This window comes from Cyphomyrmex costatus, unplaced genomic scaffold, assembly GCF_001594065.2.
Source record: "Cyphomyrmex costatus isolate MS0001 unplaced genomic scaffold, Ccosl1.0 scaffold449, whole genome shotgun sequence".
Taxonomy (NCBI): domain Eukaryota; kingdom Metazoa; phylum Arthropoda; class Insecta; order Hymenoptera; family Formicidae; genus Cyphomyrmex; species Cyphomyrmex costatus.
Window position 1 is genome coordinate 365,623 of NW_017278737.1, and position 16,735 is coordinate 382,357.

Genomic DNA, 16,735 nt, shown 5'->3' on the forward strand with positions numbered 1-16,735 from the left:
TCACTTTTAGAATCAGTGTACTTTGTGCATTTAATGTAAAATATTTATATTTTAGCAAAGGAAATAATTAAATAGAGAGAATTATTAATTGTTCGTACTAGTAAAGTCTGCAGTAATACGATGGCATTAAAAGCGTACTCAGTCTACCGTCGAAATTTCATTTTATAATATATATATATTACTTACAAAAGGTTAAAATAATTTTATACGACTATTGAATAATCCGTCGAGCACTTTGTGTGTCCTCAATGTCATTTGGAAGAAATTATAGAATTACTAAAAATTACAGCGACATGCTGTAAATAATTTTTAGATATATCTCGCGTTAAAGTTATGGTAACTGTAAAAGCGCAACGATGAAATATTCGATTAGGCATCTCTCTCCGAGTCGACGCATTCAAAAGGACGACTAAGCAAAAATGGTGCAACCGCTCGGAGTAATCCCAATCCTCATCTCCGTGCATTCCCCCCGGCCCGCAGCCGCTCTCGTGCTTGCAAGGGCGATTAAACCGGTCCCATGGAATCCATTAAATGCATAAGGACAACACCCGCCCCTCCCTCACCTAGGTGTACCCAAGAGGTCTCGTATTCTCGTCGAATTTTCTTCGCGAGAGGTTTCTCGGACGGAGAGCGCGTCTTCCACAGGGAAAATAGAATAACCGCAGGCGGTACCAGCGCGGTGCCGCATCGCAATTTCAGATCTTCTTTTCAATTAAAGACATTTGAACCGGACTTGAAAGCGAGCACGCCGCCTAATCAGTTTCAAAGCGGATAAATTTTTAACTCTCGACGTACGTAGCCTGAAAGTTTTGCCCGGAGAGCATCCAAGAGCGTTGTGGTTTACGTGAGCTCGACCAAGTAGTGGAAGCGAAGTGAAAGAGGTATGTGATCCACGGTAATGGCCGACGCCTCGCGCTTCTTTGAAAAACTTTGGAGTCGAAGGTGAGTTGTCCTCTCTTTCCCCCCCCCCCCGCTTCTCTTCTTCTTTTTCTTCTTCTTCTTCTTCCATTTGATTTCTTTCTTCGTATGCTTCGTCACGATCCTCTTCGTCTATTTTATCTGATACTTTCTCGTTCGCTTCTGGCCTCTCTGCTACTGAGACCTCTCGCTACCCGGTTCCGTCTTGATCTACTTGCTCACCTTCCTGCTTCTCTCCGTATCGAAGCCCTAACGGCTCTTTTATCGTCGGGCCAATCTTTTGTCGCCACTGCGAAGTGCAGTCGTTATAAAGGTGCGTTAAATGCGATATAAGGTACGGCTGCGCTCGACCTTTTTCACCCAGGACAACGAGGATCCAAGTTAACGATCCGCAGCCCCTGTTACGAAGAATTGTATTGTCACGGATTATTTCTATTCCCGCATTTGCGAGCGAGCACCTTCTGTGCCTTGATTACAGTTAAATGAATTCTTTATACTAATTATAAGGATAATTTTTCAATTTTTACTCATTGTTAGCGTTGTTCGATTATATCAAAGAATATCTAACTCAATCGTAATATTTAAATACTTGGGAGAATCACAGCTAATCCCGTGACGTTCAGATCAATAATATGACATAATTAATGATTAAATTAATAATTATTTCAGAATTACTAAAAAATGATAAAATTGTTACATTTAATATCGAAAATTTATTAATCATTATTTTATTTAATTAATGAATTTAATTATCTCAGTTGATCGTATTTGATGATTTCAAATGTAATGATTTATCGTTATACACAATGCAATAAATGAACAGATGTGCATAATGCTTCGGCGAATTTTGCCAATCTCAAAATTGCTCTCTTTGCCTTACCAACGCGCCTCATCGCAATTTGAATTCGAAAATGCGAATTGGGTTAGCGCGCCCGTAATTACGCTATCAGAATTTTACAGTTGCCTATTGAAACAACGCGGCACGCTCCAATTAGCTATAAATCCCGCGTGACTCAATTCGATTAATTCGACCGAATTTGCGTAGTCGTTGCCGCGGCCGTTTGCGATCGCGAAAACAATTAAATCAACCCGACGCGCTTCCGTTCCACGAAACGCGATGTTCGCGATGAGAATGACGGCAATTAACGGCTCGTAAGAGCCGACGATAATTTGGTTTTGTTGCGAAAGCCACGTAGAGAGCCAGCAATCTTTAATCGAGCGCCCTTCGTCGCTGTACTCATAAAATTGTCTTCAGTGCCAGGCCTTTCTCCGCCTTTAAAAAGAAACTTCTCGTCATTTTCTGGTTCCGCGAACCGCAAAAAAGAACCGCATCGTTGACCACACATGGCGCGTGGTCGGCCCAGTCCGGTATGGTGCTGGACGAATTTCACACGGATGATTCGACGGTCGTGCTTACTCGAGCGGAAACCGGAACGTATTTGCGGAATTACATCCGGAAGCGCTAGCCCTTTTCGATCAACTTTCGATCTTTGTTCCTCACTTGCCCTGCGGCGAGATGCCTTCCCCGAATTCCTGGCCGATCGCGGAGTTGGGTAGAATAAATTTCAGCCTGCGGATCTTCGTGTCGATATAATCTCAAAGCGATTGAGAACATTGCGTGACTTGGGTTAATGTCAAATAATGTGGATACACTTTTGCATAAACTAACAATAATATTTTTGGAGGAAAAGAAATTGAAGATATTGGGGCGAAAGAAAGAGAAAGAGAGAGACAGAGCGAAATTGCTATTTGTTACACGGAACAAAGTCCTCTCAAAGGTAAAAATTTATACAGAGAGAAGACCGAACATAATATGTAAGAGTCAAAGATTAATAATAATTGGTAGCTTACAGTGATAAAAAAGGGTTACAATGTATGCATATAAAAGAAAAAAAGAGAAGTTAGTTTAAAAATAAGTTCCCCTATTTTAGGAAAAACAAAAAAAGACAAATAAAAATTTTTTTTTATTTATTTTAACTCATTACACTTATTTTTCAAGAGAAAGGGAGAGAGAGAAAGAAAAAGGATGGAGAAGATCTGAATATCTGATGCGCGTACGAGTCATTTTTTGCTCATTCCTATTCTTATGACTGCGTTTGAAGTCCGATAAATCGAATCGATGCACAGTTTATAAAACAAAAAAATGTATTTATGAATCTACATATATGTGGATATTATTAAGCCGCTTTGAACGAAAATAAGAGATTCCTTCTCTTATTTAATCTTCTATTGCATTCACTGCTATTTATTCATAATTTTAAAAACATCGAAACTTTCTTCTATTTAAATATTTGAAACATTGACAATATTTTACAGTTACATATAATTTCAAATTTTAATGTAAAGATATTCTGCACAATTTTGTATATACGTATTTACAAGTTGTGTGTAAGTTTTACTTACTGTATTACAACAAACAGAGATAGTGACAAGTTTATATTTTGAGTCCTCAAATTGAAAATCAACGCCTGAAGCACACAATTCTACACGTTTTTGTTTGTCTTTCAATTCATAGTAGTGACTAACTTTGTGCTGATGGTACAAGGAGATGTACACAACTCGTTCTTGTCGGTGAAATTGTACTCCACGGAAGGATACAGTTGGACGAAGGTTCCGTGGAGATTCGGACCAATTCTGATCACGTACACGCGGACGATACAATCGCGATGATACAAAACGACTCGTAGATGAAAGGATGCTCGAACAGGGACACCGTCCAGGCAACGACGAGGCTTGAAACAGAATAAAAGTAATATCCGACAAGAGCGAGCGCCTGCCGAGAACTTGCTCTGAGAATTCCTTTTCTCCTCGTTCCGGCTGTGACGAGAGCAACGAGAAACTCGAGGAACAAAGGAGAACGACGACCGTGACGAGACGAAGACAGAACAATCGGGTTGAGGCGGAAGGCGATGAGGTCTTCAAATTGTGGACGGAAGTACCCTCTTCATTTCTGCATCCTTTGCATTCCGATTCCCGGAGCAAAAAAAAAAGATGGAAAGAGAAAAAGAAGGCGGAGTGGAAGGAAGGTACATCTCCAATACCGTGTCTCGAGAAAATCTTTCGGCTTGTCTGTTGCGAATTGTAACCCGCTCGAAACGGTCGAGGAGATCAGAATGGAGACGTCTACCGAATGAATCGAAGTACGACGAGTGAATAAGATGTTTGACTTGCAAGATCATTATTGGATTTGTATAAATACGTAGCATGCAGATTAGGTGTTCACTTAATGAGATTCTTTAAGACTGCATCCGATTTCGCTTTCAGCATCCTAATCAATATTGACAAAATTTAATTCGAACGACAGAAAAAAAAAGTTAATTTTACGAGCGTGAAACTGCGCGACACGACAAAAGCCGATTAATGTACATATCTCGCGTTCATTGTTCGAATGTGAACTGAATTTGGTTAACGAAGACTAAAGTTTGTGCCGAATAACAAGCGCGCACCTCCAAGTTTCTGTTCATTAGTCTCGGTCGTAAACGATAAAAGCGACGCTGGCGGAAGTAATTGGTCAAAATTTGATCCGTGCCATCACGCCATGTTTCTGCCGCTCGAACTGCAGCTGTTGCTGCGAGGCGGAATAAAGGAAAGGTGGGTAATTTGATAAGGTAATTAGAAGTAATGTCTGACAGAATTGCGCATCCAAGTTTGTTAAGACATCGGTGCTTAAATTGCAACAGATGTAATAATTACGAATGCGGGATGCTAGTTGATTGCAATCAATAAAAGTAACCGACTTCACACAGTCCCTTCTATTCACGTTACAGTGTTTTTAGATGCAAATTTTTCAACATATGAAGACAAGATTAATAATACATCTTCGTATTCTTCTTTATTTTCTTCTTAATAAATTTTTAATAAAGACATTGAGAGACAAGCAATCAATTAAGAAAGAAGCGCAATTAGCAGATTGAGATTCACTTTATTGGATAAGATATCGAGAACAAAGCGCTGTTTTTATATCAAACGAATTAAATCCGTTACGTTTTGGAATGTAATATCACTGCAGAAAGAATCCGTAGAAAAGAACGGGTATTATTATTATTATTCTTTATTATGTTCTTCCCCTGTTGAAATATCAACGGATGATATTATGAAACGTCTAAGATTTTGCATTATTTGACGTTTTATATAAATCATAATATAAGCGACGTTTTTGTAAGTAAGTGATAAAATGAATTTTAGAGTAATTTTTATTATTATATACGAGATTACATTCTCACAAATGACAAAAATTCATTAGAAATCAAGTTAAAAAATTATTTAAAAAATTCGTCAAAGGACACTCCAATTACAGACGTTTGTGTATGTTTACTCTGTGAGCTTAAACGTAGAAAAATACAATGACGCGTTCTACAAACGCGTAACATGATAAACTGACAGCGGGGAAAAATGGTTTTAAAAATTTGAACAAACAATAACCTGGCCGCTGATGACCGATGAAGATTAATTCGTACTTGTCATCGAATAACTTTCAAAATTTACATTGAAGAATGAATGAATATGTTGCAATTGATTGAATATAGTGAACATTGATTTTATTAAAATGCATTGTCATAATAGCGTATAGAAAATGCTTTAAAAAATGTTTAATTGAGTATCAAAATATATAATTACATTTGCAGAAGTTAGAGAAAGTTTCTAGATTCTCTCGCGTCATCTCGGTGCAATTTATAATATATGGTATATTTTGACAATTAATAATAATAATAATTATATCTATGTATATGCACGCATTTTAATTTAAACGAACATGTATATATGTTATATACGCACGAGTGCGAAATTTCTTCGTACGTTTCGTTTAAAAATGTTTAACAATAGCAATAAAGCCCGAGAAGAACTAAGCAGCACAGTGGTAGATAAAGTTGTGAAAGATAACAAACGTTTTATGCTGAAACTGCTCTCGGAGTGAGCAGAGTTTATAGAAGCATTTGAAAATATGGTGCACTCTCGGAAGCAAACACGCTCATTTCGAAAATATCGTAGTACCAGATAGAAATAAAGGAAAATTCTCAGAATACTGTTCTTATGCGGCGATTTTATAATACTTCTCTTTCGGAACTGAAATACAATTATAAGAGAGAATTTACGATATGTCGTTTTGAAACACAAGGGTTTTATGAAAATAAGATAAATACAAAAGGACAAAATTGCAATGCTAAATTGTTTAGAAATCTCTGCGACCTTAAAAGCGACATCTCCAAAAGGGGATAGATAAATCGCGTCATCGACGTACTGAGCACTGTATTTTTCCAATAAGAGAGAACGCGAGTTTAGAACCCGCTCGCGGAAGTTGCGTCACGGAAGTAAAGTATCTGCGAGAAGATGGCGAAGCAGGCAAGTATATCTCGGATATGTCTGCATTCCGGTGCACGTTCACCACGATTTGTTCTATTTCGATTTTCTTCTCCTTTCTCTCCGAAGAATTCCCACGTATCTGTTCGCCTTCTCGCGGCACGACGCAATCGTGTGGAAAAGCAGCGGTCCAGCGGAGAGCAAATATTCAGTCGAGAGAATTTGTCTCATCGGAAACAACCCAGTTCTACAACACGAAAGGAGCATGTTGTTTCGCGAAAACTCTCAGAGTGTAGGATGGATTTTGCTCGAGGAGCTAAAAACGATTCGATATTACAAAATTTCCTCAATTTGTAACGTACAAAGATGAATGTGTTATTAAGAGCTTGAAAAAAATAAGATTAAGCAAATGTCTCAAAGGAAGCCCTGTTTTTAGTATGCGAGAATCTTTAATAAAATGTAATGGCGATGGAAATGAACGAGATTTATAGAGACTCAATTATATTATAAATTAAGCAATTCACTCGCCGCCACCTTCAGCACATCGCAAGTTATCTGATGGGCTCCGCCCTTTGGAGTTTCAAAAGGATGAAATATAACATAGAATGATTTATTATGCGGCAATTTTAAAAGTATTTTCACACTTTCCATTAATTATTCTTTTGGTCAAAAATTCCTAGAACTTTTTAAATGCGTACACAAATTTTTGAAATTTATTTATAAAAATATTAATGCTTGTTGAATATTTTGAAAAATTCAAATAACTACCATTTTATAAAAATATCGATGAAAGCAATGAAAAAATAATCAATTTAATATATTATAGCATTAATTTTCGTAGGATTTAATTTAAATGTTTTTTATTTCTAAAATGTTATTTATTCCAAATTATTTTTGCAACATAACAAACGTGTTACTTGATTTTCTGTACACGTGTATAAAAATCGTTTTGTTTTCGGTCAACATAGATACATATACGCGTACACAACTTTTAAAATTTTTACGAACGCGAAACTCGGAAATGGTTTTTCAATATCTCGAATAGTTTTCGAAGTTTTCGCCCGTTACGTTTTTTTACGTCATTGAATACATACGTCACTCCGCTCGGACGTGTCTAAAAACTCGCTCACTGACTCACTTATACTCACTTTAACTTACTTTATCAACTTCTCTGATTGTCACGTAGCAGTTGCTCTTATGTACAGAGTTATACTTTCTCTGGAGCGTAAAATTTTAACTTTAATCCGACTGAGTTTTCAATTCTGTTCACTTGTTACTTTATGTAAGATTACGATTGCCGATGTTTGTAGCGAAATATTACAAAAAAAAAAAAATACTAGCTTTTAATTGAGGAAAGACATTTGTTTAAAATAATCCATGTCCAAGAACTGCGAGAAGTCCCTATCACCGGTCAGTGTATTTCCTAGCTATAAGCATTGCGCTCGACCTACTTTGACAAAGTAAAACTAAACTTTCGTGAGCTCATCTATAACAAGGCCGATATCAAAACTGTTATTCCATAAGAGCCACCCCCTGGCACATGTCCAGGATACTGTGAATCAGAGCAAAACGTTCGCACTGCAATCTTCTCTAGTTTGCAGTACGTATAATGTACTTCGACCCGTTTAAGAGGAGCGCAAACAGATATGATCAATTAAATGTTATTTATGGCTTGTATAAAGGAAAGATTTAAACCGCTTTTTATCCAATAATAAAGTTTAGCGCGAGTAATATTAGCGAAATCTTTAAAGCACTTTTAGTACTTAACACGGATGGAGTACAGCGAATCGCAGTAGTAATATCGAGGACTGCGCCGGCGAATGAACGCATCATTTACAATCTCGACGATCTAACTGAGGCGAACTTGGCTGTAATGATGTCGTTCTTGCCGATCATAGAGTGGCTGCGAACGACCGCCTATTCTCTAAGAACGCAGGTATCCCGCGTTCCTTTCCCAGATCAGCGAATCTCGGAACTTTGGTGAGGCAACGAGCTAAGACGTGTAGAGGGTCGAAGGCTTCAACGACTCCTTTAACGACTCTTCGCAGGCCCAACTTAGTAGGAACTTAACCGTTTTACGTCTCTCCTTCTTGGCGCGATACGGAAGAGCGAACATTATCCCTCTTTCCTCATCGCTATGTATATTCGGCATCCTTCAGCAGTATAAACTGAAGCCGATAGAACCGCATAGCGCTTCAGGACTTTCATCAAAGACCATCTTCTCTGTGTAGAGTGTTGTTTAAACTAAAGAGAACTCTCTCCCTCAGTTCGAAATTACCAGCCGAAGAGATACGTTTCCTCTCCTGTTTTCCACTACTTTCGCATCAACGGGCGAAAGAGTAGTGGAAGATTTACTTCGATGAGTTTCTCCGTTCGAAGATTAAAAGTCGATGGAGAACGCCTCACCGGCGCGGTAATCAGCGACGCATCCAAATCACTCGAGAAACTCCTCCTCCCCCTTTCTGTCTTCGAACTTAACACTGTATAATGAAACTTACCCCCCACTATCAGCAGCAGGTGAAGCAGACCACATCGCATTTTTTTATACTTCCGGCGAAAGTCTTTATCCATTCTGCCGTGAAGAATCTTCTGTGTCACTGTAACGCGCGCACGTCGCGCTTCTTGTCTACATATATCCTCGTTCGCCGATTGGTATCACGGCGTTTTTGTTTTCGCGGTTTCCCATAAAAAAAAAAGATACGAGAATCTACTCGCGCGAACAGAAACGCGGAAACGCGCGAACGCGCGACAACATCGGGCCAAACGTAAAATCGGAGATAGTTCGAGGGTAGGTTGACAACTTGGCGATTTTTTCTGGTACCGTTCGCGCGTCGATCAGCCGGAACCGCGTAAGCGTTTGAAATCGGTAAGATTGGCGGCGACACAGCGCGGGCGCCACGCGGCCACGATAGTTCCTGACTTGCAACTGACGAGGGATGCTGCACGAAGAGTTTGCGCCAGCCTCGCGCCCGCGCACAGAATCCTTATTCCCCTTCACCCCCTAACCGGCCACAGTCAGTTAGTCAGTCTCTCTCTCCCGTCCCGCATCTCCGTTTATCCCGCGTTCTTCCATCCATGTTCTCACTCGTGCTCTGCGCTCTACCTTCTCTTTCGGCGATATCAATCCGTCCCCTTTCCCCCTTCCATTTTTCTCTCACCCTCTTCTATTCCCGCTCCCGCACTCGCACGAGAACTTCTTTCTCTTTTATGCAGCCCTCTATCGCTGTAGTTGTCTTCTGACTCACTCACTATTATAGTTTTTCCGTCGCTCCCTTTGTCCTTTACGCGGCGTGTCGCCGTCACCCCTTTTGCTTTCTCTCTTTCGCACGCGGCAAACGATCGCGCGCTCATCTATTCCCCGGATTTCTCTCTATCCCACCTTCTATCCAACTCCGCCACCCCCTCAGTCGCCCCCCGTTTATCTGTCTTCCATCCCCCACCGCGATCGCACTCACCATCTCCACCACATATCTAACCTCGCGCGCATCCTTTCGGCGGCTGTATCTCAAACACTAAAGAGTTTCTTAGGAAATTGAATTGAATGCCACCCTTCCTCTCGTTTCTGTCTCTTCGACGGCGCGGCGGCCCCCTTCGCCTCGTTCTCCAGTGCGCTGTCTTTTCCACCGTTCCCGCGCTCTCCCCCATTACTTTCGGGGGTGACCTCGTCTCCTATCGTCCCTTTTCATTCCTCTCATTCTATCTGTTTCCCTCTTTGTCTTTTCTCCGTACTATCTCGTTTACCTTCGCACTTTGGTGTCGTCCGTCTTCGTCTCCATCGTCACTCCCTTCCCAAGAGTTTCCGCGAAACTGATTGTCTCGTCGTTAAGCGGCAATTTATATGTTAACAGGCTCGAATCGGTCGAGAGTCATGCATACGTTTAAGGAATGGGATTTCGTAAGAGAGAAGTTTGGATAACAATGAAGATGACGGCACTATCCAAAAATGAATTCTTTAGGAATGTCTGTTGTTTTACTTATAAGCTTTCGTTACAATATTTGTGATTCTCATATCATTTTTGTGCTGTTGTAGGATGGAAAATATATAAATCTCAACATATAAAAATAATTTATATTAAATTATTAATTTATTTACTAATATTATATCTATGCTGGAAGTATGCATACAAAAAAGCGAATGTAATTTTGAAAGGAGAATGGACTCTTTGTATATGAGAGACTTCATTATAATCTGCTAACAAACTATGCGCGAATACTTTTATTCTTCAGATCCAGTTATTGCATATGTACAAGCTTTGTTTTCAACAGAGCTACAAAAGAGCTTGCTCTACGCAAAGCAATTAGTTTCTCTAGGAACAAACATGAAGCGGCTGAATTTGTGTATAAAGTTAGTGTAGAGAACTGTGTTGCAGTATGACAACAGTTCAGTTTAATATCCTGCGTCATCATCGTGTTAAAGTAAACTTTGATCACATCGCTTGGCATTCGTTTAACACTCGTATAGTCGTATGAATTTTCATAACTTTGTACTTACAGAGCTATTATATAATAACGTGGCATAAGTATAATAGGTAACGTATTCAAAGAACAAAGTTGTCTTGAATTAACAAAGCAAGAAAAAATAAATATTAAAATTTTTTCATGAAGAAAGAAAATAGGAATAAAATGGGATTGTAAATACAAATTTATGTTCTTATATATAAAACAGCAACGCACGGATGCACGTTCGAAGGATAAAAAATTCTTAATGAAGAAACGTCACATAAAATAACAATCGGAAATTATCCAACTTATGTAGTAGTATGCAAATTATATCTTTTTTCGTTAATGCACGTTTAAGCCCATAAAAATACAAGCAGCAAACCGATGCAAAGTGAATTCTTCGCAACAACGAGATCTTTAAAGAGCCATAAGATCTTCAAACTTGACGCGAAACATAAGGAATTTACAGAGGAGTTCTCAATTAAGTTATTCGATCAGTTCTTTGCTTATTAATCGGTGCGCGTTGCCTCGTTATTTTCGTTGCTGGCAGCGCGATAATTAATATGGTACCCTCGCGAAAGTCAGCTCGTTACCTCGCACAACAGTCCAAACGACAGTGCTGCAGCTACTCCATAATTTGTCGCCATGACGAGCTGTGTCGTTCATCAAGGTAACTCCGCGACACCGTAACGCGCGGATCCGCAAATTTCATCAATACATCATACGTAACGAAGGATCGAACACTCGTCGCGTTCCAATCGAATGCTTTTCGTGACGATGGACGGACGGGAGGATCGGGGATTGGGGGTTACGCGTGTAACTTTGGCAAACAAGCCGTCGGGAAAATATGGCTGCGGAGGGTGAGTTCTATCAATTCGTTGACTCATTAGACGGCAGCGTGATACGCGAATTCTCCAGCGCGCGTCCCGTACCGCGACGCTCGACAGGAGCAACCGAACGCAGCAAACTTGTGGTTTCGCTGCGAAAGCATTGACGCATTTGATTAGCGAGGCATGCGAAATTAACTCATGAATAATTCTATTTGTGCGAAATTACTCGTGGCGAATCTCGATGAAGATGACGGAGTGGAATCAATATCGAGAGCATTACTAGAGCGTTACGGTCTCTTTTTACGCAAGTAGTTATAAACAGGAAAGAGTGACTTAGCGGATTGCTTACGCTTTTACTTGTTGCATTTACTTCGTTATAAAAGGAACAGATACTATCTGATGATGCTTCCTAGATCTTACAAGTATTTTCGTGTAAATAGAGGAAGGAAGGGAGTTATGGAATACTATTTCGTCTTATTGAAATATTCATGTAACGTAATTCGGTATATTCGGTACAACTAGAGTTATCAAATCAGAATCAGAACAGAAAACAGTATCTATATGTATATACTTAAAAGAAAATGATAATCCGAGGGTGGAAAAAGGAGGTGTAATTTTTTATGCAATAAATGTAGATATTTAATAAAATAAAAATTTTTAAACGTAATTTTTATTGATATTTCTCATTAATATAATTTTGTAAATATAAATTTTAATTAATGGCAAGACGTTTTTACGATCTCGAAAAAGAGTACCTGTATTCTTAAAAGAGTACGACTTGTAATTCTATAGGTATAAGCCATACAAATTATTCCAGCAGTATTACGGCAACATTGCAACGTTATAGTAATATTACAATAATATTATAAATATTGCAGCAATGTTGCTATAAATTTTTGCGCTCTAAAGTACAATTTATTAGCCGTAGAGTAATATGAATTATATTATGGATAGAAGTTTTTTGAATATACAATACAAACATAATTTACAAAAAAGGGAAGAAGATTACAATTATAGAATAAAAGGAGAGATATATAGAACATTACTAATTAGTATAACATAGAATAACTTTACATATCGGATGTATGTACAATACAAACATTTCGTTACCACATTTAGTTCATCAAATATATTATTTGGAAGGTACATTAAAGGCCTCCAAGCTAAATTGAAGTTGCAAAATTAATTATCAACATATTTTTTTAAATTATGTAAAGAATATAACATACCTGTGAAACTGTTTGCTATTTGTAACGCTAACTATAAGGTATTGTGGTATTCCACAACTTTTGAATATTCCATAACCGTCACCTTTCTTCTAAATATCAAGCTATTTGGAATAATTAACTTCACATTTAACTTAAAAATTGTAGCTTCGTATTTCAGAAAGTTATAGGTAGTATTGCTAAATTCTCGACAGTATGCAGTGTCACATCAGGGAGGTGAACTCCGTGTACCAGGAGGATTATATGTACAAAGAGCGAGAAAGTTTAATTACTCCCACGTGAGAAGTTACTACGGTAACGTACACGGTGCGTTCTCAAAGCACGGATCGATCAACCGTATGAAATCTAGAGGGAAACTAGCACCGTGGAAAATCACGATTTATTCAATGAGTTACTCGGATTGAAGCGCCATGAGCTTTCTTGGCGTCATCGTAGAATGCGCTCGAAATTTTGTAAGCCATCGATGAAATTGAAGAAAATTCTCCTGAAAGTTTGTTTGACACACGCATAGAATTACTAACAAGAAAGTTCGGCAAGTACTATAAAATTTTTTTTAAAAATTTGATATTTGGCATAGAGTAGATGGACCTAATCACGAAAAAAAATTTTTTAACTGCTACAATTCACAATTAGTTTTAGAGAGGTAATACTCTCTTGAATAAAATCGGTTTTTATTCAAGTTGTCGAAAACTTTCCTTTAAGTAATCTAACTGTCACTTAACGAACCGGAGGAGAGAGGGGAAATAGTTGCGATCGCGTAAATCTATACCCGCTTGCGTAATTTAAATTGAATGAAATAAAGTTCGATTAGCCGAACAGACTCAAGGGCACGTGTAATTGCGAAGTTAAATTACTTCCACGTGAGAAGTTACACTCGCGTTCGTTCGCATATAATATGTTTCCAGCAACAAAGTTGCTAACAAATCAGCGCGAAATTCTAGAATAACGTAGGGCTGCGGCCCTCGTGGACAAGTTTCGCTTTGGTCTTAACTTTCCAACTTAACTGCGCAACTTTAATATTACCGAAATAAAGTTGTGCAGCAAACAGCACGATAACCAAGCTATAAAAGAATTAAAATAAAGTCAAAGCGGTAAGCTGAAATAGAAATATAAAAAGGAAGAGTTAACAGTACAATAACATATGTATAGCCACAATTTGCATAAAATAGTTGAGAAAAATTAATCCTTCGAATTTATCCTGAATTCCATCACTTATGACCGTTTCTACCAATGTGTGAATTAATTTTAATCTCAGTTCAACCTACTCTTTTTTACCTTTTTCTAGTTCTAAGAATATAATTCTTAAGATTATTATATTCCCGGTTCGTTACGTGCCAGTTAGAATACTTAGTAATTCTAGGTGCATGTCAAACTTTCTAGAGAAATTTTGAAAGTAATCTACATTAAGAAACGAACATTAGTCAGATTACATGAGACGCTGAGAAACGGTTGCGTTTTTCAAAGTTTCAAGCTATAAAAGATTTGAAGAAAAAATTGGTATACTTTTCCAACATTTAGGAAGACGATTGTATAATTATATAACTTGAAATATTTTTTTACTTTTTTGTACGTATTTAAAAAGAGTATAACTTTTACTTTTTCGTGCATCATTATTACAGTAATTTTCATTTTTCGTGAAGAAAAATGCGTAAAAAAAAACGTAGAAATAAAACCTCCGACAGATCGTGAAAAATTTCTTTTTTCTTTCAAGTAGAATCGGTGAAAAAGGAAGAAAAAAATTTTGAATCGAAAAATTGTCTGGGTCTTCAAATTCCCATGTAGTCTAGGAGGGTTAAGAAGATTATTACGGATATCAAACGCAATGCAAATTCGACGATTAGGATGATAACACGTGAACGTGCATAATTTTAGAAGTAGTGGGATTAATGTAGAATTTTTTTTTACCGATTTAACATTCCTGAGATGTCACGATGGCGGTTCTAAGCGAGCGAGGTCTCCCCAGGAAGTTTGCGTTGTTTTATAACAATTTCAATCCTCCGAAACGCGTCACGAGCAGAATCAAGAGGCATACGCCCACATATAATTAGAAAGTTAAATTACTACTACGGCAAATGTTATTCTCGTATGCGAGCTGCGCGACACGGGAGCGAGACTGCGTCGTTTCTGCATCCCAAATTGTGCGATTTACCTAAAGCGTTCCATTATTACCGCACGTTGTAGCGGCCAGAAGATACTCGGTGACGCGTAAAATAGGACTGGACGTAAATCAAGAAGTTATTCGGCCTCAGAGAGGGACGTAAAGAATTGTTTTATCGGATATATATTTGTCGCAGCTTCAAGAGATACGCGATATCGCGGATAGATCGATGGACTAAGTTTGTATTACAGATTTACGGATAATAATCGAATTGTTGCTTCGATATGCGCTTGAATTATAATTATGATATTGTGTGTAAATTATACAGTATAAGTCGTTGAAATAAATAGTCGGCACACGGCGTCAATAGATTATGCATGATAATCACCGAAGTGTCGGGGGGATATGCAGCCGGAACGGAACAGATTGCGCCTTTGATACGCCGGTATCGAAGCGCGTTAACGCCGAAATGTTGCATCGCAGATACACACGGGGGAAAGAGAGGTAAAAAAAGTCACGAATAATAATAACAAATGAAATTTTCGCCGTCGTCACGGCGGCATTCACAAGAGTCACGCGAGTACATGCTACAAAGTTATATCGCTCCCCGCGCAAAGATGTTAGGTTCTGTACGTAACATACGCGACATGCTTCTGCAGGGGTGGGAAAAGCACGGACGGGTGCGGAATCACCGGAGAGATATACCTGGCGTGGAAAAGCGCGGTGCGGGATATACGGGCTGATACGCGAGAGTAGGTCACGTCACCTTTACATCCGGGTGTGGTGCTCAAATTGACCCTTAAACATTAACTCCGCCAGCTTTACGCCGCCGCCCCATGGTTTCAGTGGGGCAATACCCTCAACTTTTAACGACCCGGGTCTCCGACGGTGTTTTCGCTCAGTCTCTCTTTTTAACTTCTTCTCCAGGCCCCTTTTCCGTTGCTCTCCGCACCATCGCTGCGCAGTCGAGTGAAAATACCTGCTTGGCGGTTAACATCGGGGCAATTCGCGCACCACCGCCGTGGCGCGGCGGTAAATCCCACTTTTTCACCACTACTGTAGATCAAAATTCATTCTCCGCGCGAGAAGCAGAGCGATTGCGGATAATGCAATACGTCGGGAGGATTATTCGCTCCCGTCAGCGTGAATCGCGCGATCCACGGTGGTTCGGACACGAGCGCGGATTAAAAACGTGTATGTGAAGCTATGCACGTGTTATACAGAATGTCCGCAAGAGATCCTCATTAACCTTTAATGATATTCTCTTTCATTGAACACAGTGTGAAAATACCAAAAAGCGCTTATCGTAAACCGAATAACTCTTAATAAATTGAATATTGGAGCTATCAATAATGATAGAATGTTATTGTTTATTTAATTTCTAATGTATTGCATTTTCTTTTAACGCAGATTTAGAGAGGATTAGTTACAAAGATATTTTTAATCCTGTAAAATGAAAACTTCATGTGGCGAATACGGATTGTTCTACAACATTTTTGGTGGTCCTATTAATTCTCAATCAGCCGAAAAATATCCTGGTAAAGATTAATGTACTGATGGCGAGTCACACTATATACTTTAAACCGGTAATCGGATTAGGTATTAAGCGGTATTTTCACCTGCGCGACATGCTGAACTTTATACGCGGCAGTATTTTAAAGCTATGTATCGTTAATCCATGTTCCCTTTGATGTGTTTTTCAATGTATTATTTTAACAAAGAAGAAAGTACGTATAATGAAAAAAAAATCAGATTTGTTAACACTGAGAAATTTATAATATAGACACAGACGCGTAATTCTGCATGAACGCGGAACACAAAAGGGAATATACAAAAACCGTTTTAAATACAAAACAATTTAAAATGTAACTCACTCGTGGTTTACATTTCCTCATAAATTCAGCAAATATTCAATATTCTGTTGT

General features: G+C 38.7%; 1 protein-coding gene across 1 annotated transcript in view; it reads right to left on the reverse strand.

Moving 5' to 3' along the window:
- The window catches only part of LOC108777602 (uncharacterized), a 100,946-nt gene extending 92,138 nt beyond the window's left edge, over positions 1 to 8,808 (reverse strand). Inside the window, exon 1 of the mRNA XM_018544532.1 lies at positions 8,715 to 8,808. Within this exon, the coding sequence (XP_018400034.1) occupies positions 8,715 to 8,787 (73 nt within the window). The 5' untranslated portion in view covers positions 8,788 to 8,808. The remainder of the gene's footprint in view (positions 1 to 8,714) is intronic.
- Between the last annotated feature and the right edge of the window lie 7,927 nt (positions 8,809 to 16,735).